A 21,748-nucleotide genomic window follows, 5' to 3' on the forward strand; every position below is an offset into this window, starting at 1 on the left:
AAGACTCCAGCCCTGAACTCCTAGTCTGGCTGGTTTTCCCCAGCCCACACTGCTTCCCCTCAGCCTCTCACTCCAAACAGCTGGGCTCATCCTGAGAAGCCAAGCCCTGTGGTGGCCCCTGCTCCAGGCTCCCCATGTTCTCAGTGACCCCCCAAACCCTGGCATCCCACCAAAGGTCCCTCTAGCCCCTCACAACTGGTTCCTCCCAGGCTGGACTTGGCCTGCCGGCTTCTCTATAGGCCCCTGGGCGGCCAGGCTATACGTTTCGTGAATAAAATGTATTGTTGTGGGCCAAGTGGGCTCTGGATCACTGGCTCATGGAGAGGGGAAAAAGGGACAGGAGCCCAGTGATTAGTCAGGCCCAGGTCCTCGTCACAGACACCACCAGAAGGATGACTGCAAGGAGCATGGGACAGGCAAGGGGTCCTCTTGCCTGGTGCTTTTCTCCTCCTGCCCCCTGCCCCAAAGTCCATCTCCCGTTCCCTGCCCACAGCTGTGGTGGGGAGGGACTGAGCCTTGGGCTGACTGCTGGGGCTGGCCCACCCCCTGACCTCTGACCCTCTACCTCATCCCCAACTCCCCAGTCTGAAACTCTGCTCTTGGGTTTGGGCAGAATGGGCGGTGGTGGTGGGTGTCTGTGTCAGGTAGCACTCTCAGAAATGGAGGGCTCCTAGAAGACCCTTCTGGAAATCCTGCATGCCACCATCTGCTGTCTAGGTTTCTCTGCCACTGTCCAGTAAGACCAGAGGCTAAAGGAAAGCCCCTGACCCCTGGCCCAGCTCTGTCTAGACACAAGGCACAGGCCCGAGACCCCAAGGCCCATCTGGGGCCAGGCAGCCCAAAGCCTGGTAAGGCCACTGAGGCAGAGGCAGCTCCACGCTCTGGGGCGTGCTGCAACTGTCAGTCACAGGATTCCCCGTCAGGCTGCAACTCCCCGGTGAGGACCACTGGAAACCAGGCTGGGGAGGGTCTGAGACTTCAGCTCTCTGCCTCAGGTCAACTGCCTGAAGTGAGGCTGACCGTCCTTGGCCGGCCCACCTTGGGACGGCCAGCTGAGCTGACATAAGAGAAGACAGCAGCCTCACCCTCACCTGAGTGCCACCTGGGAGGTGGCAGTGCCTCGGCTCAGAGAGGTTAAGTTCACACGGCCAGGACTTGGCAGAGCCGGGGACAAAGCCACACCCCCGAGTCCAGAGTGTGTTGGTTTACACGCTGGGCTCTGTGGTCATCACCCCCTGAAGGCTCCAAGGTTGGACCTGAGGCCTAAGAGGGGTGAAAGGAGGGCAGGGAGGGCAGCGAACGGAAGGGCGAGAAGAGGGGGCCCCGGGACGGCCGGCGTGCCAACCCAGGGCGGCCGTGCGTCGCGGGGAAGCATGCGGACAGCGGCCGGTGGGCACCGGCTCCCCCACGTGCACGCCCGGGACACACATGCTCACACACATGCACGCGGGGCCGTACCTGTCGCGTCCTTCTTGGGAGACTCAGCCCAGCTGGAGAGCCACACTTCCGAGCCCCCGAGAGCAAGCAGCAGCGGGAGAGGAGAATCAGAGGAGGAGAGAGAACCGTTAGGCAGGCAGGAGGTCCACCAGGCGAGTGGCTACAGGCGCCGCTCCGGGCGGCGGCGGAAGGCGGGGGAGGGGCGGGGAGTGATTTCCTGGCCCCGGGCTGGCTGCTGGGCGTGGGCCCGAGTGATTACGGAGGCTGGGACACAGCCGGCTGGGACGGGGATAATGAGGTGTCTGCCGAAATGCAGGAATCCTCTGGAGCGGAGGATCCTACACAATCCCTGCCTGGAACGGGGCCCACGGGTTATCACTGCCTGGAGAAAGCAGCCTGGACCTTTCCCTCTGGTCATGTGGGTGGGTGGCTGGCCCCACAGGGCCTGGTGGCTCTCAGGATCCTCACCAGGCCAACGGGCTCAGCAGCGTGGACCTGGAACCTCGAACATCAGGGTTAGAGAGCCGGAGGCCGGTCTCCAGTCTTGGGGCACCACACCACTGGGCTCTGATGTCTTGTCCAGCCCAGGCCCCAGCCCTACCCAATGCGGAAGACAAATCCTGGCAGAATGGCAGGAGGCCTCATAACATCCCAACTGCAACCCGGAAGCATAGGGACCTTTAGTGACCATCAGAGATGAGGGCTCTGTCCCAGGCTCAGACAGACATGTCTGATCTGGGCCTCAGTTTCTTCATCTGTGAAATGAGGTTAGAAGTTGTCCTCTGGCCAAGAGAGGAGGAAGTCAAAGAATCTAAAAGAATGTTGTGAGATGTGATATAGTAGTGTTATGAGGCAGAAAGCTCTCAGCTTAATCAGTGTAAACAATTCTAGAATATCAGAGGGTCAACATGTAAAAAGCACTGACAGTCTACCTATAGTATACAGCGACTTATTTACTGCCTATGACAATCCCTTCACGTGGGCATGCATTTTTTGCCCCACTTTACAGGGGAGGAGACTGGCCCAAATTCCCACAAGCAGAGTAGCAGAGCCAGATATGGAACCAGGTCTGGGACCAGCCTGATACTTTCTCTGCTGAATTTCTCATCGCCTCCAAAGGAGCACAGTGTTGGCTGAAGTGGGGACCATAAGAAAGAAATGTTGAGATGCAAGTCTGAGAGGCACCCAGTGGTGGCCAGGAAAGCTGCCTGACCCCATAACAAATAGTAAAGGTAACCATAACAGCTGCAGAAGTTTACGTAGCATTTACTATATACACCAGGCATCATGCTGAGCACTTACATACAGTAACTCATTTGCTTTTCAGAATAAACCTACAATGATGTGGTACTCCCTCCACGTAGGTGAGGAAAATGAACCAGAGAGGTTAAGTAACTTGCCCAAGGTCACACAGCTAGTACAGTGTCCATCTCATGTGAGGCCACAGACTTTAGGCGACCAGTGGATACCACCCATCACTAAAGCACCTAATTCTCCTGTGCTCGGCAAGTCACCTTCCAGTTGTAGCCTGGCTTCCCCATGCAGAACTGGGAAGCCTGGCCCTTCTAGCTCTCACCGTAAACCAGAAGAGAGGGGATTGGGCAGACGGTTTTAGCAAGGCCTCTAGAGTCTGTGGATTCTCCCCTTTGAGGGACTTAACCTCCCTGAACCCGTTCCCTCACTTGTACAAATAGAGATGAGACAATACATTTACTTTCTAGGTAGCTATGAGGATTAATGAAGTAATATGCAGTAAGTGCCCAGCATAGTGCCTGGTATACAGTCAGTGCTCAATGACTATTAGCCACCATGGGCAACACCTCCTGTGAGCTTGGTTCAAACTAACCCTAGGGAACCAGGAAAATCATACTCCTGGAGCTGCAAGGATGAGAACCAGACAGTGTTTGATATGATACTGGATGTGCCAAGAAAACACTGGCACCCGGTCAGGGATGCCTTCTTGTAGACACCCCCAAACACTAGGTCAGTTGGGATCGGGGGTTGAGGGACTCTGGGAGACTGCACCCAGAAACACAAATTCTGTAGCCAGAGCCTCTCATCAGGACTTGCAGCCAGAAGCCTCCTTGGGCAAAAAGAGCTATACTGGCCCACTTTTCATGTCCTGATAGGACTGAGACAAGGTAGACATAGCAAGCCCTCTGAAGGTTGAAGCTGGGACCATAAATCCCTGCTGCTGTACCCCAAATGTGGCCAGATGGGCTGTCACCCGCAAGGCCATTCTAACCACCTTGGCAGGCCCAGTGCCAGGCCCACCCCCCCGTCTTCTGGCCCCCTTCAGCCCTGTGCCGACCCAGCTAAGAGGGTCTACATCTCTAACCATCTCTGCTGGCTTTGTTACTTTGTGCACCTTCTACTTTGGTTTCTTTTGGGTTCTTCACAAGGAAAACTTGTGGGAAATGCTAACCTCTTTCAGTGAGCCAAGAGAAATTATTTGGCTCAGGCCTGGAGAACCCAGGAAGACTTGTTATGCTAGAACAGGGGTTAACAAACTTTTCCTATAAAGGGCCCGAGTCGATGTTTCATTTCAGGCTTTGGGGGCCATGTGGTCTCTGTCAAGACTACTCACCTTTGCTGTTGTGGTACCAAAGCAACCCCTGATAATCTGTAGAATAGTGACTGGGCTGAGTGCCAATAAAACTTTATAAAACTACACGATGGGCTGGGCTTGGCCCATGAGCAGTGGTTTGCCAACACCCATGCTAGAAGATGAGGGCTGTCAGAGAGGGGGAGCTGCTGTCTTCATCATCGGAGGTACCCCCAAATCCTAGGAGAGAAAAGTGAGGGCCCTTGGCCCACCTCGACTAAATGCTCATAAGGTCTATGCTGCCTGGATGATCTTTTCAATAATCATCCTGAAGGGTCTGATGCTCTTCCAGCCCCTGGGGTTTGGGCATTTGGGCAGGCAGTGGGGAGCAGGACAGGAAAAAAATCTCTCAGCCTCTGGAAACTGAGCCCCACTGCTAAGTGTGGAACAACCCAAGCTCATGCCCACCCCCGTCACCCCCCAGAAGCAGGCCTTTCCTTCACTATCCAAAGGAAAATGGGAAGTGGACCAGAAACGAGCCTGTCTTTTTAAAAACATGATTTATTTTCCAGTTCCCTGGATCTGCAGAATTAATCCAGTTCCGCTGCTCCCACCCCAAATCTTTCCCGCTTTGCAGTGCCTTGTCTTCAGCCCACCCGAGCAAGCCCTCTCCCAGGGTGGGAAGGACACCCCCCATCCCACCCCCAGCCTCCTTACAATGAACAGAGGAGAGACCCTGGCTCACAAACCCTGGCCCTCCAGCCAGGAGGCAGACAAGGCTGCTGGCTCTGGGCTGGGAAAGCAGAGACAGAGGGATGGGATGAGGGAGCGAGGGGCAGGCATAGCCAAGTGAGCAGCTGTGACCCACACAAACCAACCGTTTCCTGCTCTCATGCTGTCTCTTCCCCACCTCCCCTGGTGACAGAACCAAGGGTCTTATGGAGCAAGGTCAGAGGCAGTGGAAACTGAGGGGCTCCAGGCTGGGAATCTGCATAACTGGCTTTGCTGAAAGCCAGCTCTGTGACCTTGGACAAGCGGCTTGACTTCTCTGAGCCTCAATGCTCCCATCTGTAAAAATCAAGCATTTGGACCTAACAATAGCCAAGGTCCTTGTGTGATGTACTAGATTCTTCCAGCAGAAACCTGCTAGTCTCCATTGTGCAAATGCTCTACAGCTGAAACGAATCTTTCTAGAGACACTGACCACTTTCCTTTCCAAGGAAAACCACTTAAACACATGCTCAATATATGGAAACTCAGGGGAAAAAAGCAATTAATTCAAGAATCATAGAAGGCAGAGAACTGAGGCAATAATTCTTTTTAAATCTTGGTTCTGGTGTTTACCCTGCCACTCAGCTCCCTGAGCCTAGGGTACTTAGCCCTATCCCTGGGCCTCTGCTCCTTCTGTAAAATGGGGATAAAAATACTTACCTCGTCTTTTTTGCAGGGTTGTTTTGAGAGTGCAATGGCCTGTGAGAGGTTTGGGAAGGGGAGGAATGAGGCCCTTGTGACAGAGAGAGGGAGTGGGTGACAGGGACAAGCTGGGGACTGAAGGAGTGTGTGCTCGGAAGGCAGGAGGCGTGGAGACAAGCTCCCTCCCTTGGCCCTCCCATAGCACTCCCATCCCCGCCACAGCCAGTGCTCCGTCTTGCAAGATCAGCTAGAAGCCAGGTCCTAGAAAACCAGGTGCCTGCAGGTCCTGGCCAAATATGGTGACCCGAGGATACTTCTTAGATGCTGAACCTGCTTCTTGTCAGGTACAGGTGATTATGAGAAATCAAATAACAATTGCATAGGTGCCCCTGACTTGAAGGAACCCCCTCCCCCTCCAGACAACATACACCCAAGTACTACATGAGAACACACCTGGATAGAGCGAAGTTAGGAAAGGGACTGGTTCCTAATATGGATTCTTTTAACCTTGGGCTACTCCAGAGCAGTGAGAAGTGGGATGGATTTGCCAAAATCTAGTCTCAAACCATGTTTCCAGGAATCCTGCTCTGGTGTAAAGCAAGTCCCACCCATTCAAACTAATAAATCCAGAGTGGGCTCTGAGCCCAGGTGGGAGAGACAGGAGAGCAGCCAGCAGTACAAACTCCTCAGAGAGTGAAAGCCAAGCAAGGGCTCAGGGGACCAGGGCACAGGGTCACTCACCTCATCGGCTTCCACAGACCTTGCCTGGGGACCCCTGGGTGGAGAGATGCAGAGACCCTGCCAGGGGCCCCAAATGGAATGAACACCCCCGTCTTCTCCATGTCCTTCCATTCTTCACTATCTTGGTGCACTCGAGCCCTCAAGACCTCTCCCTCCTTGGGAATTCTATCCTTTTTCCCTCTTCCTTGAACTGGGTTCTACAGATCTGCTGGAGCCTAATCTTTCTTCTCCTTTTATACAACTAAACTTTTCACAGGGCTGGATTTCTTGGGTTTCCTATGGGCTCCATGTTTCTTTTCTTTTTTGACTAAGCCATGGGGAAACTCAGCCACTGCTTTCAAGCCATCAACTCACTAGGGCCTGAAAGCAGCTAGCTCTGTCACTTACCAGGTGTATCAAGAGGTGCTACTTTGCAGGAGTGGAGCACTCCTTTTTGGAGGCACTGTCTGGTCACAGGCAGCAAGGAGCTCAGATCTTTATAGCAACCTTCCAGGGCTAACAGTCCTTTGCAAAGAATAGTTCCTTTACAAAGAAGTAGTAGTTTGGCCTACATGATACATTCATTTTAGGGAGCCTGAAATAGGTCACTGTGCTTCGAGCATCAGAAACAGGGGCATGAGGGTCAAAGTGATATGAACGCCATCAGGAAAAAAGCAGGCGTGAATTAAGATGGCTAAGAAAGAAAACAAGCAATAATTCAAACATGAATTCCAACCCCAAGCCACATGGGTGCAAGTTTGGAAGTGTACGATGGTAAGGCATGAGAGCTCCTACTCACGTGATCAACTCCATGCACTTGATCCAGAGTGAGCAGCAGCCTCCAGCTCATCATAAACACTTAGGGCATGAAAACAAAATCATGCCCCTGGACTGGAGCAGTCAATGTGGCAGCTCAGACCCCTGGCCCTGCCTCCTACTCTCACAGCCTCCAAAGCTAGGCTAGCTTCAGGCACATGGGATCCAGGCTATCCTATAGGGCCCCACACTTAGAAGGGCCCTCTGCTCGGTTTAATGCTCTTCTGTCCCTCATTTGAAATCTTTAATCATATATGAACAAGAGGCTCCATAATTATGTAGCCGTTTCTGCCGAGGGTCTGAGGTTTCAGGGCCACAGAACTTTGAACTAAATAAATAGAAGTACTCGAGAATAAATTTAGTAGGGCTGGATTTCTGATAGGTATCATCTGGAAGATAGAAAGCAAATCTTAAATAGGAAGACCAGCCATTGTCTCCAGGTCCTATCCCTACCAACATTTCTGGCTTCTTGGTGGTATCCAAAAAGCTAGAAGGAGCATGTGGGGACTCAGGACCAGAGAGGGCAAGGAATTTGCCTAAGATCACACAGCAAGCAAGTGGCAGGGCTGGGGCTAGAAAAATTATACCAGTTCCCACTTTTTTTTTTTAAGATTTTATTTATTTATTCATGAGACACAGAGAGAGAGAGAGAGAGAGAGAGAGAGAGAGAGAGAGAGAGAGAGAGAAGGCACAGACACAGGCAGAGGGAGAAGCAGGCTCCGTGCAGGGAGCCTGACATGGGACTCGATCCCGGGTCTCCAGGATCAGGCCCTGGACCCAAGGCGGCACTAAACCGCTGAGCCACCCGGGCTGCCCAGTTCCCACTTTCTAACACTCATGTAAGGCCCTGTGCTAAACATTTTCTGAACACTAATTTAATCCTCACAACAATCTGTATTTTACAGATGTAAAAAGTGAACCTCTCCCTAAGGCCCAATAGTAAGACTTGAGCTAGACCTGAGCCCAGGCAGGCTAGCCGGCTGGGAACTGGGAATAAAGGGGCCTACAATAGGGGACTTCCTTCTCCAGATTGTCCCCCACCATTGGCCAAAGGAGGCTCATTATTTCTGTCAGGCTTCCCTTTGGACGTGCAGCCATATTCTTACTCATTTTGCTCTCAATAAGAAGGGGTCTGCCTCCTTCCCCAGGAGTTGCCTTTCCTGGAATCCAGAGTCTGCGTGGGGGCAGCCCAACCCAGGGAAGGAATGTACTTCTGACCCTCAGGCCACTGAGCTGCACAGTCAGTTTCCCTGCTCAGGTGGGGAATGGGGTGGGGTGGGGGTTGGAGCCATTCCATAACCCCTGAGGGACTAGGTCCGAGGGCGGCAACCTAGGCCATGGCTGGGGCCCCAAAGAGAGAGCCCAGCCCCAATGGGTGTGGGCAGAGGGGTTCCCAGGAGCTCTGCAGCTGCCCGGAGAGGGGCTACCCTGCCAGAGGGTGGGGGGCAGGTCTGCCATCCTCCCTCCACCCTGTTGAAAATACCCCAAGCCTCTTGGTTAATGACAGGTGCTGAGGTTAGCCAGAGGAGCCGTGGGTGGGCAGAGGACAGATGGGTGCCGGGCGGGGAGGCCAGTGGGGTTCTGAGCCCCATTCTCAGCAGCTGCTGCCTGACCCCAAGCAGCCCCGTGGGTTGGGTCTCCCCCTCAGTTCTCAGATTCTCACCTCTCCCCATGCTGGGGCGGTGGTGTGCAGAAAAGAGACAAACTTAACACTGTTCCCAGTTCCAGGATCCCAGCCATCTCCCTACTCCCTGGGGTGGTCTGCCTTGGTGGTCCTCTCCCACTAACTGGGCTATCCCCCCTCCCAATTCCCCCACCCACCAGCTCCCCCAGCCAGAGCCAGTAACTGTTAGGATGAGGCAGCAGAAGAAACAGGGGCCAGGGAAGCGGGATGAGGTGAGCAGCTGCAGGATCCCTAGATCCCCAGCCCCTTGGCCCCCAGCCCCTTGGTCCGTCTGTCTCCCTGGCTCAGTCTCCACAAGAGTCATGAGTGAGTGATAGAGGTCAAGAGCAATGGACCCAGAACCAACATTCCCATCCCGGGGTCACAAAAAGTCCAATGTCTTGTTTTTTCCAGGCTGGACTCTTGCAATCAGATTATCAATGAACCAACTGCCTGTTATTATTACTTTTTATATATTTTCGCTTCCTATTATTTAATGAGCATCTACCATGTGCACAGCAGGGCGCCCCTGGCTATGATGAACTGACCCTCTAGCATATGTCTCCAAGCTTGGGGCATGGGGGCGCAAATATTTACCCAGGCGTTCCTGTCTGTGTCAAGAGTCAGGTGGGCTTGGGAGGGAGGCAGCGTGGCTCCCTCATCCATCTGCCCAGCACCTCAAGTACACCCTCATTTCCCAGGGCTGCCCAGACCCAACTGGAGGGCAGGCAGAGGCCAGACGCAGCAGGCTGCACCTCAGGTGAAAGTCTGTGGGGGGTGATGTAGCAGGGCAGAGTCCTGAAAGCCTCACATCTGTAATGAGACCTTCCTTTGGGGCAGGACTCATAATGACAGCTGGAGAGTGCTATCAACTAGAATGGGACTCAGGTCAGGACAAGGGGGCAGGGGCTAGGGGCAGAGTTCACTCCCAAACTGACATTGAGGACGACCCACTTTCCAAGGTCTACCAACCTCCCTCATCTTGCCCTGGGCAGGATCTCTATATCATTCACTGACTGTGTCAGCTGGTTCCAGAATGTCTGGCTAGTGCTGTAGCCCTAGCAAGTATCTGGCACATAGTAGGTGCTTAATCAAATTTGTTGAGTCTCTCCTATCAGATCTGAAGTTCTTTCAGGCTCTTAACCCTATCAGCATCCTCACAGCACCCCAAACATAGTAGGTGATGCCCAGTAAATCTTCAGTGGCTGATGGAAGGGTGCATACTCATTATACTTAGTCCCATGACTTTGTGGGGAAACTGAGGCCTGGCTTACCCCACTGCCCTGGGGTCCTCTTGGTACCCAGGGCCCAGCATATTCTCTGGTCCAGGTTTTGCCTCTTGAGCCACCTAAAGGCCTTCTCAGGCCAGAATAAGACCCTAAGACTCATTTGTGCTAGGCAGAGAAACTCACAGAAAGCCCCCCCCGCCCCAGGCCCGGCAAAACATCCCTAGTGGGGTCTGGTCGAGCATCTGCTGTAAAGCCCGTCAAAGAGATTTTAAAAAAAATTTATCCATAACCAATATGGTCTATGGCAAGATGGATGTTGCAGGAAATGGGAATCTGAGCAAGAACAACCGGCTTATCTATGTCTGCTGGGAGCAGGGCTCAGCAGGGCTTGGAGTATCCCCCCATGGTGTGTGCCAGCAACGCCTGGGCCTCTCCTCACCCCCATCCCTCTCTTGCTCTGCGTGGGTCTGGACCAATCCCCTGAGCTCTCAGATGCCACGTAAACGGAGCAGTGTGAGTGTGTGTATGCGCGTGCGTGCGTGTGTGTGTGTGTGTGTGTGTGCCTGCGCACACATCACTGCTTGGGAAATCCCCACATCTGGTTCACACATGACCGAGCTATTCCCAGAAGGCACAACTGAGAGGGCCTGGAGGACAGCGGAGGGTCAGGAGTGTGTGAGTTCTCCGGGGAGCACAGAGTTAACCCTTTGGCACCAGAGCTGAGGATCTCTGGCTAATGCTGAGCTTCTCTCCCCAGGAGAAGCCAGGAAGGAGACCAATGGAAGGAGACTGAGACCGGTACCCAGAGTGCTCTGTCCTGGCTCATTACGTAAGTGTGAGAAAATGAGTTCCCCTGGTCTTCACCTATGATATGAAAGGGCTGCTTTTTCTCTGTCCTGTCAATCACGGTCACTCATCAACCACTGGGGAGACTCCCTGGCTGGAGAGCCTTTCCCCAGTGGCGATCAGTTTATTAGTCAGATATTTAATGAGCGTGTCTAGGTGCCGAACACCTGGCTAGGATGGGCATGACCCTGGAATTGCATAGAATCCATATCCATGCTCCTTTCACAGGCAAGGACATGTGTCCCCCAAGAGACAGCTGGAAGCCAGAGTCCTCACCACGATAACAAAAGGGTCAGAGGTGGCCCATGAAGCAAGTTCTCTCTAGCACAGACATACGTATTAATTTTATAATTAGAGCTTTTTAAGTTTTAACAACTTTAGCGAACAAGTGGCCATTTGCAACAGCATCTCTGAAATAGTGCCCCCCAGGAGATACGGTGGAGATATGGAGGACGAGCCTCGGCCCAGTTTAGAAGACGTGGCACTGCTAATGCTGAGACTGGCCAGATGTCCTCTGTATGGCCGCTCTCCCTCTTCTCCAGGCTGACTCATTTAAAAACCTCAGTGAGCCTGGGTGGAAAGCCTTGCTCGGCACCCCCAGGCAGGGCTGTGTGCCTCCCACGGGCAGGCTCCCTCTCACTCAGCCCCACCTCCGCCACAGCACTTGGATGTTGTATCATTACTGCTGTTTGCTTTCCTACCTCCTTCACCCAACTGACAGTCTTGAGGACAGGGACCTCATGCTATCCATCTTGGTACCTCACAGCTTCTACTGCAGGGCCAGGCAGAGGCGGTGTGTGCATGTTCACTAGAGAAATCTAGAAGGCAGAGCCAGTAAGGTCAGCTACAGGTCTGGCACGAACCAGCTCATCCCAGCAAGGAAGTCCAGTACCGGCATCCATTCAGAAACCGCTTCCTATAGATTTGGCCTGTAAGGCACCCCCTCTACCTGTCTGCCCCGGGGGAGAGCTGCCACCAGTGTCGATTAAGCTGTGTATTTAGAGCAGAGAGAGCAACCAATGTCATCAATGAAGTTGAAGAAAGAGCCCTAATCATTACAATCCCGTGACCAAATGCAAGCGAGAGGGCTCTTGGCACAACTAGGCTCCAGGGAGGATGATGCATGGCAGGGGGCTGACAGACCAGAGGAACTTGTCCTATCCTGAGAGATCTGCCTCAAGCGGTGTTAAATCTGCAGATTTCCTAGGTTTCCCCAGGGGACCAATGTACAGTCTTACTTTGGCCTCTTGTCACCATCTGTCATCACAGCTTTATAAGGACCTCACCCCTCTGCGAGGTACAGTGATGCACCCAACCCTGACTCCGATCCAACACGAGGGGAAAGCAAGCCCCCCACCCGTGCCGGAGGGGTTTCCTACAACACTGCACCCATTACCCAGGAGCAGTGCCAGGGGGAAGGATCACTTAGAGGTGACTGCTCTTCCTTCTGAGCACCGGGAGGTGATGGGACTTTGACACGGCTCAGTTCCCTTCATATAAGATTCCAGTTCTCACATTAACAAAGACATCTTCATACCAGCTGCCTGGGTCATGTGTGGCAATGGCAAGATCCAGGGGGCAAAGCAGAAAGAGTCGGGGAAAAACTTTTTTTTTCCCCCTGCAAACGTCTAATTTTTACTGAAACTTTGGAAAATTTTTCTCCGCCTTCACATTTCAGTACTGACCAATTATAAAAATGCCATGAGCCAACTAAGTTACACACGCCACATTTCTGTTTCTAAACAAAGTAACTCTAGATCAGAAAAAGGTGCTAAAATAATAAGTAACGCACATTTCCCCCAATCTTTTTTTTTCCACTGGCTTCATCATTACTGGAAATGCTGCCTCTTTTGTCACATGCCTATAAACCAAAAAGCCGAAGTGAGGAACACATTATTTTCTGGCTGAGGGCTGCGGTGGGAAGCATTTCTTTGCTGGACCACAATGTGGGTGTTTCCTACCCCTAAGAAGACAACCTCATGGAAAGAAAAGGCAGACCGAGTCTCATCACTGCCTCCTGATGAGGCCGGAGGGAGGCCAGTGGTGGGGGAGGCCCCTCGGCCATTCTCCAAGCCCTGACTGCTGGGCCAGCCAGTGTTCTCTGTCCTCCGATGGGTCCCCTTTCCCCTGGTGGCCCACCCCCCTCCCCTTACTGGAGAGACAGCGGAGTGTACCTGCAAGGCCAGCCTCAGTCATGGTGCATCATGAGGGCGCCAGTCCTTGGGCAGCCTCACTGCACCACCATCAACCCAAAGGATGACCCACCTCAGATTCATCCCTGGCTTCATCTCAGAATCCCTGGAGAGCCCATCAACACTGCACATTCTGGGCACCACCCCCAGAGATGCTGATTTGGCAAGGTCTGGGCAGGGCCCTGGAGCCTGTCCTTCAGCGAGCAGGCTGAGGACTCTGAAGCACGTCTCCAGCCTTTATACTTGCTGTTCCCTTCAGGGCCATCCTTCTGCTTTCCTGGTAGCGGAAGCTGGGGTACAGGAGCAAGGGGCAAAGCAAAGCTAAGTAAGCAGGGCCAAGGGAATCAAGACTACCTGGGGGTGAGGCACGTGATGCCAGGAGCCCTCTGCGTGCCTGCTTAGCCGTGCCTTGTGTCCAGGCCACCAGAGCAGTGCAGCCACGCTGCCTCTGGCTGGGGGAGTGGTGGCACATGCATACACGTGAGCAGCATGTTCACTTTCTCCATCCCATCACTGCCACGTGGGCTGGCTGTGGAGCTGCCAGGTCAATCAGACTCCTTTCATTTCCAATTAGTTGGCTTTGAACTCCAGGGGTGACATCAGGCTGAGGACCCGGAGCCACAAAAATAAGAATTGTTTAAAAACACCAGCCCGGGTGAGATGTGCCAGAAGGCGATGCCTTCACGGGACGCGTCCACTTTTGGAACAGGCTGTTGGAGGGTGCCAGGAATATCTTGGCCATGTTCACCAAGCAGCCTGGGCCTTTCTCGTCTGAGGATGGGTGGCTCGGGCAGGCAAGAAAGCTTTGGAAATTGCTTTGAAAAGTCTTGCTTGATGGAGTCTCCAAAGCTTCGTTTTGAGACTCCAGTCCCGTCATCCCCTCCCTCCCCCAGCCCTTTCTCCACTCCTAATAGGGGTTGGACAACTCTCCTTATCTCAGATTCTTCACCCTGCTTCCAGCCTCTGAGTCCTTGCTGGTGCCTGGCCCTCCGGCTGGAGGCAGCTGCCCACCCCTCTGCTCAGCCCCGGCCTCCCCCATCTTGCCCAGCCCTGCTCCCTTCTGGTTGACTCCCAAAGCCTGTGGATCACAACCTATCCTGTCTTGCATTCATTAATGAGTCCTTGACAATATCCTGGTCTCTCAGTTGAACCCTGAGCTCCACAGAGCCAGGGACCAGCAATCTCTTGAGAGAAATGAGAGGCGCAAGGCAAGCTGTGCTCTGGAGGGGAGTGAAGGCTGCTGCTGCCTGCTGTGTCTGTCCCCTTCCTTCGGTGGCCAGTGAGCAGGTCAGGCCTGGGGCCCGGACAGGGCCCGGCTCACTCTGCTCTTTGCCCTACGGTGGGGTGGGGGCTTCATCTTGGAGGAGGACAGCCCCAGAGGCCTTATAGACCCACTTTCTTTGCATCACATTGGCCCTCACTCCAGGGTCCAGGGTGGTGTGGCCAGCAGGAGGCTAGTTTTGCCCACTCCCACCTGAGACAGGCAGAGCTCCTCCTTTAGGTGCCGCCTCTATGGGAGGGGGGCAGACACACTTCCTAGTAGCCTGTACTTTTGGACCTTAAAGCAAATCTACTTTACTAAAAACCAAATTCATACAAAGATAAACAAAGAGAATAATTGCCACACCTTGTAAAGAAACCTTTCCCCCATTTAAGAATCCCTGATGACCAGTCAGTTCCTTCTAGACACTTCAGTGATATTCTCTTGGGGTAGCCCCCAACCCTGTCTATGGATCCTCCTCCCAGGGGCCTTCAGAACCCAAGTCCTGGCCACCTGTGGATCCTTTGGGCCTTGGCTCAGGATGGAACAGATGTCAGCGGAAGAGTCTGGATCAGAAGGGCCAGATTCAGCCTTGTGCAATGGCAGTATTCTAGCCAATGAGGTCTATCCGAGGCATGATTATTGCTAACAGAAGGGCCAGATGCAAATCCTGTGTGTACCTGGCTAGGTAACCTGGGCCAAGTTCCTTACCTACCTTGGTCTATAAAATGCAGACAAGACTATCTGTCCGCCCTGGTTGCTATAAGGTTTACCAGCGATTATGAGACAGCACACACCCCACCTTCTCCTATCTGATTGAGAGGGCTCACTTTTTGGAGGGGGGCAAACAGCAAAGCTAGAGGTCCCTCCTGTTTCAGAGCTGGATCCCTATGGCACTGCCTCCTATTCATAATAAAAATGGCCTAATCCTTAGTGAGCATTTACTGTACCAGGCATGGTGCTGGAGTTAACACTTCATAGGCAGTAACTGGTATTCAAGCCTCAAACAACCTGATGAAGTCGTATCAACATTCCCATTTCACAGACGAGGAAACTGAGGCACAGGGAAGTTAAGGACTTGCCTAACACCACACAACTGGCAGGACTGGGATCTGAAACTAAGTACTCTGGCTCCAGATCCGGGTTCTTAACTCAACAGACTACTCAGAAGTGGTTAGGTCTAGCTTCTATCTCCTCCGAGGCCAGGCTTAGGGCTCTGAAAATGAAAATAAATGCTTCAAGTGGGTCATTTAACTCACGGATCAAAGGTAAGACCAACTTCTCTCCTCTTTCCAGGATCTATCAACACTCACACCAGTAACAGTGGTAGCTGCTGTCATTGGGAGCTCGCTATGTGCCAGGACCTCTGCTACTTTGGTCCTTACATTTAATGACACAGACACTATACTTACCCCCATTTTCCATGAGGGTCAGAGGTTAAGCAACCTGCCAGTCACAGAGCAAACACCTGGCAGAGCTGGGGTTCAAGCCTGCCCATCTAACCCCAAAACCTAAGCTCTTATCTTCAAGCACCATGCTTCCGCGCTCACCAGAGTGACACCCACCCCATTAACTCATCCAGTAATGCAAATTTTATGATCAGTGAAATGGAAGCCGGCCTGAACTCACCAATCTTCCAAGGAAAAGGATAAAGTAAACAGGATTTCAGGAGGAACATCAACACTTGCCCAAAAGAACTTGCAACACTCTTGAGTAACCTCATTTGCATTTAAACAGGGGGCAGGTCCTCACAACAGGACTGCTGGAAGGGAAGGCGCATCAGGCCCCCTGCCTGGCAACAATCCAGGACCGAGACAAAACTCCGCAATCCGCGGCCGCCTGCCCCCACCTGGTGGCGAAGCTTGGAACTCCACAGCCAGGCTGTGGAGAAATGCAGCTTCCAGAAGCGAGAAAGTGGCATTGGGTCTTGAAATTTTTAGGTGTAAGGAGAACCTTCTGCTCTGGGGAGCCTGCTCCAGCCTCTTCTCAGCTCACCAAGGAAGCCAAGCACAGCTACTAGCGACAGGCCCTCCCTACCACCAGGCGCAAAGCCCCCTCACTGCATCACCTCCTGGAACCTTCTGCACTTTGCTGCATGCAGGTGGCTGCTCTGACAACTTCATTTTATAGGTGTGACGGCCAGTTTTATGTGCCAACCTGACTAGGCTACAGTTCCCAGCTACCTCACCACTCACTCACTACTCTAGGTGTTCCTGGGGAAGGTTTTTTGCAGATGTGACAAAGTCCATAATTATTTTTGAGGAAGATTATCCTAGATACTTTGGGGAGGGGAGCAGTGCTGAGCCAATCACCTGAAAGGCCTTGAGGGTAGAGCCAAGGCTTCACTGAGGAGGAAATTTCACCTGTAGACCATGATGCTGGCCTGCCCTTGGATCTTGGACTTGCAAAGCCAACCCCAACCATTGCAGAAGCTAATTCCTTGCAAGAAATCTCTCTCTCTCTTTTTTTTTAAGATTTTATTTATTTATTCATGAGAGACACACAGAGAGAGAGACAGAGGCACAGGCTCCATGCAGGGAGCCCGACGTGGGACTCGATCCTGCGTCTCTAGGATCAGGCCCTGGGCTGAAGGCGGCGCTAAGCCACTGAGCCACCCGGGCTGCCCGCAAGAAATCTCTTGACATGGAGCTCCCCTGGTTCTGTTTCTCTAGTTGAACCCTGACCAATACAACAGAATGGTGAGGCAGCCGAGCTTAGCTGGAGGGGTCTGCCCAAGGTCACATGATTGGCAAGCGGGGCTGACTGCTGCCCCCCAGCACCACCAGGAACCCTCATGGCCCACATGCAATCATCGAAATCCAGCCACACTGACAGCAGCTCACCCTCTGTTGCTGCTGGAATTCTCATGGCCTCTCACCTATCTCTTCTCCTGGTCCATTTCCACTCACCAGTCAGAAGACTCCTCCTGAGATCCAAGTCAGATCATGCCCCTCACCCCCCTTAGAACCCCTTAATGGCTCTTCCTCTTACTCATAGTGAAAGTCAAGACCCTTTGAAGGGTCTGCAAAGCCCTACATGGTCTGTGCTGCTTCCCCACCTCCAGCTACCTCTCTGACTCACGTCCTACCACTTTGCCCTCCACTATTTTTCATCCCAGCCACAAACCTCCCTGCCATGCCTTGAGTGGGCCGGCATGCTCCCACCCCAGGGCCTTTGCACCAGCTGTGCCTTTGGCCTGGATTACTCTTCCTCAGGTAACCATGTCATTTCCTTGCTTCCTTTAACAAGACATTCTTATACATACAGTTCATCTAAGAGGACTGCAAACTCCTTGAGGGTAGAAAAACATCCCTGTAACCACAACATTTGACACAGTACCCAGCCTACAGCCGTTGCTCAATACAGGTCAGCTGAAGTCTCTGGTCTCCAAAGAAGCCATGCTCAGTCCTGCTGCTCCACCTTACACAAGTGCTGACCCTTAATCACCAAAGTTGCTTGTTCTCTGCCCCCAACCAGAAAAATTATTCCTTTTTCCAACTCATGTCCTCTGATTTGAGGCTACAGTGAGTGAGCCCTCTGTCCTGACCTGCAGTTTCATTCATGCATGTATGAGCTTCTTGACTTTGCCAGACTGGGGGCAGCCACCCTCTCAGAGCCTCAGTGTCTCATCAGTAAAACGAGAATCCCACAGCCCATATGCAATGGGTCTCAGGGCAGCAAATGAGAAAACATACATGACGTTTTCTCGTGAAACATACGTGAGCCCACAGGGGATGCTCATTAAAAAATAGGAGCTAGCACTTTGGGAGAGCTTTCTAGATTGCAAGCAGTATTCTTATCATGCTTACATACGTTAGTTTGTACAGTCTTCATTAGAACCATGAGGTGTGTATTAGTCAGTGTTCTTCAGAAAAACAGAACAGGATGTGTATATATATAAAGAGACTTATTTTAAGGAATTGGCCCACGTGATTATGAGAGCTTGGTGAGCCCAAATCTGGCGGGTAGGATGGTTAGGCTGGAGACTCGAGAAAGAGTTGCAGTTCAAGTCCAAAGGGAGTGTGGTAGCTGAATTCCTTCTTCTGGGGGGGAGGTCAGCCTTTATTCTATTAAGGTCTTCTACTGATTGGATGAGGCCAACCCATATTATGGAGGGTAATCTGCTTTACTCAAAGTCCAGTGATTTAGATGTTCATCTCATCCACAAAATACCTTAACAAGAAACATTCAGAATAATGCTTCACCAATATCTAAACCCCATGGACCACTATTGACACATGTTAAAATTAACCATGACAAGGTGGGTATGAATATTGTCCCTATTTTACAAAAGAGCAAACAGGCACAGAGAGGGTAAGAAATCTGCCCAGGGCCTCAGAGGAGAAAAGCAAGGCTCAATATTCCGCTGTCTGGCTCCAGAGCTTGCACTTCTAACCATGACACTAAGTGGCCATTATCATAAGCAAGCCAATGTAAATTAAATTTCTTGATCCATCCTTTTCCTGGCCTGAGAGTGGAAGGCAGAGAACACGGGGGAGGCTTTCCCTGGGTGAAGCAGCCTGGGTGGGGCCCTGCCTTATCTAGGAAGCAACAAAGAACCTGACCTCAGAGATGTGGGTTCGGCAGACCTGAGAGGTTATCTGGTCCAGCCCTTGACTTTTTAGAGGTAAAACTGAGGCCCAGAGTAGAGGAGGGACTCGCCCAAGGCCCCAGGGCTTCAGAAAGTACTGATGACAAACTTAAGCTTCCACAGTAGTTACCCTACTACTGTAGGGACTATTCCACATAAACTGCTACGTGTGAGGTAGATATGATTGTCATTTGTGTTTTAAAGAAAATAAGGAAACTGAGGCAGAGTTTAGAAACTTGCCTAAGGTCACGTAGAGCAGAATCTGAACCTAGGCTCAGCTGCTAGGGGAGGCCCGGGCAAGGGGGCTGTGGCTGTGGCTGTGGCTGTGGCTGGGGCTGGGGGCTGTGACAGAAGCAACCCCAAGTGTGCCCCTCTTTCCCAGTTCTCCCTTCGGGGGCTCTGGCTGCAAATGACATCTGGGGCCATATGCGATTCCTCAGGTTCACAATGTAGCCTCACCCTCCTGCTCACACAGAAAATACCCCCTCTGCACCGGTGGGTGGGCATACCTGAGATACCCCCTGCCCAGCTGACAGGCACATGCACACACACATCTTCTCTCACACTAGACACCTCCCAAACGTGTACACGAACACACATGAACAGACTCTTAACTAGATACACCCTGACACACTGGCACACACTCAACACCTATGCACCCTGAGGAGTAAACATACCCTCACGGCACACAACTACGAAGACCCATGTGTGTACATGCACAACCCCACATGCACACATGTCCTCCAATACATAAGCCAGGATGCAACTTTCCCGGTCCCAATTGTCATATAAGCAAGCACTTGCACACACAAAACATGCCAACCCATAGAAACACACTACATACAATTACACCTATCCCAATTCAAATTCTATCCATCATACACGGGCACACACACTCCTCTATTGATCCACAGGTCAAGGCACTTCAACAGGTATCTCTTCACGGGAGCCAATAACGTGAGCCACGTGTGTATACATGTTCCCACATCCCAGAGGGCTAGAACCCCCAGATGGCTGCCCATCCCCATAACTCACCACCCCCACAAATATGAGCAACACATATGCCAACACAGATGCTCAAGTCTGCTGCCACCACACACACAGCCCTAACTCCTAGGGACCACCCTCCCCCAATGAACTATGCGTCACCCACACCCAGGCACGTGCAGAACCCCGCCTTCCCCACCCAGAGAGAATCCTTCTCTGACCCCTGCCGACAGCGCCCAGCACGCAGCGTCCCAGGACTTGTCCCGCCTCTCTCCCTGTCCCCACTCCCCACGCAAACTCGGGGTGGCCCCTGGCACCTGTCAGGCCAATGCCAGGGCCCTGTCGGCTCCCTCCCATCCCGGTCTCTGCTGCCACCACGGAGAGCCCCCACCCCCGCAGCAAGGAGAAAACGCTCGGAGCTGGGGGAAAGGGAAAAGGCTTGCACTGCACGCGTTCAAAACTCGCAGTCGCCCAGGCAGGACCCCCCTTTCTGTCCAGGATCTCACCTTCGCGCGGGGAGAACCCTGCGGCTGTCACCCCCCTCATCACCGCCGCAACCCCGCAAGGACCCCAGAAGTCACAGCAGTGCCCAGCAAGACGCACCGCAGCCCGCGGAGGGGGGAGGGCCGCTGCCAGCGTTGCGGGAGCCCTTCACGAGACACCCCCACGCCCTCCCCCGCCCCCCCCCCCGCACTCCCACGGGAGGAGAGCCCGGGCACAGCCCCAGGGGCTCGGTGGGAGAAGGAGAAAGTGCGAGTTCCAGGGCGCCTCGGGGCCACGGGCTGGGGACAGGGGCCCTGGAGCGGACGCCGACCCGCAAGGACAAGCCCCCGGAAAGTCCTCTGCAGGACCCCGAGGCGCGAGCGCGAGGCCGCAGGGGGGCTGGAGGGGAGGACGCCCGGAGGCTGCCTTACCTGACTTCCTCTTGGAACCGCCATAGTCTCTGAAAAAGAAGCAACAACAGACAGACATGGTTAGGGCCGGGCAGGGGCGCGGGGCTGCGCGGCTGCGGCTGCGGGGGGCCCCCGGGCCGGGCGGTCGGTCCCGGCGCCGCCGCTCATGTGATCCCAGCGGCCCGGCAGCCGCGCTCCGCAGCCGCACACCCTGCGCGCCGCGCTCGCCCGCTCCCCGCCAGCCCGGCCCCGCCCCGCCCCGCCCGCACCCCCCCGCCCGCACCCCCCCGCCGACCCGAGGGGGCTCAGCCCGCACCTCCCCGGGCCTCGGGCGGCCGGGGGTGGGCGGGGCAGCTTCTCACACCCTTCCTAAAGAGGGAAACTGAGGCCCCGGGCGCCCACTCCCCTCCCCTGCAGCGCTTCGTCTCCCAATTCTTTGCACCGCTTGCTCAAGCCCACTTAGACTTCAACTCACGACTGAAATGTCACCTCCTTAGCGTGTCTTAGCCCGACATCCTCCCCACCTCCTCCGCTCCTCTGCATAATTACAGATTTGCGTGACCCTTGGATTAAAGTCTGCCCCTGCCCTAGACCCGAGGCTCCCTGAGGTCATATTGTGGCTTGACTCCTCCCATGACATGCCCCGGGCCCGGTGTAGGTGTGGATATACAGGCTGAATACTGAACAGACAGGTGTTTCACCCTTTAAGGTCAAAGACTGGGAATCTCGGGATTCAGCAGCCGTGAGCGAGGGCACCGCACAGTACAAGGGTAACTGCGAGGCTGCGAAGAGTAGGAATGGAGGTTGAGCTCCTGAGTATTGGGTTCAAATCTCGTCAATGGCAACAACTCAACACCTCCCAGCCTCCGTTAACCTGCGCTGAGCTACCCCGGGCTGGAGCCTCGGCTGGCCCTCCAACAAGGATTAATTCCAGACTCAGGATCAGGCTGTTTTCCCCAACCCTGCCCTGGGTCCGGCCTTTGGCCCCTCCCACCACCGCTCCCTTCCACCAATCCTCAGGGGAGCGTCCCAGGCCTCTGAAACGCTGAAGGTTCCTTGAGTGCTCACGAGGGGCTGGCTGGGGATCTATCTGGAGACGAGAGGAAATGCCTTTATTTTCCCTGGGGGATCAAAGAAAATGCCAATTGCTGGACT

General features: G+C 53.6%; 1 protein-coding gene and 1 pseudogene across 8 annotated transcripts in view; one reads left to right on the top strand and one right to left on the bottom strand.

Annotated features, from left to right (window-relative positions):
* Window positions 1-21,748, bottom strand: part of SH3PXD2A (SH3 and PX domains 2A) — a 235,288-nt gene that overhangs the window by 61,258 nt on the left and 152,282 nt on the right. For 6 of the 8 annotated variants that reach the window (XM_025467100.3, XM_025467098.3, XM_035707650.2 and 3 more), the window contains 2 exons: window positions 20,615-20,643; window positions 1,459-1,503 (listed from right to left, as the gene is read on the bottom strand). In XM_025467100.3, the coding sequence (XP_025322885.1) occupies window positions 1,459-1,503; window positions 20,615-20,643 (74 nt within the window). Of the gene's footprint in view, window positions 1-1,458; window positions 1,504-20,614; window positions 20,673-21,748 lie in introns of those variants that run through there. The other 2 variants (XM_025467099.3, XM_049103197.1) reach the window with 2 other exon arrangements.
* Window positions 14,711-14,870, top strand: LOC112672657 (U4 spliceosomal RNA; annotated as a pseudogene).

This window comes from Canis lupus, chromosome 28, assembly GCF_003254725.2.
Source record: "Canis lupus dingo isolate Sandy chromosome 28, ASM325472v2, whole genome shotgun sequence".
In the NCBI taxonomy this organism is placed as follows: Eukaryota; Metazoa; Chordata; class Mammalia; order Carnivora; family Canidae; genus Canis; species Canis lupus.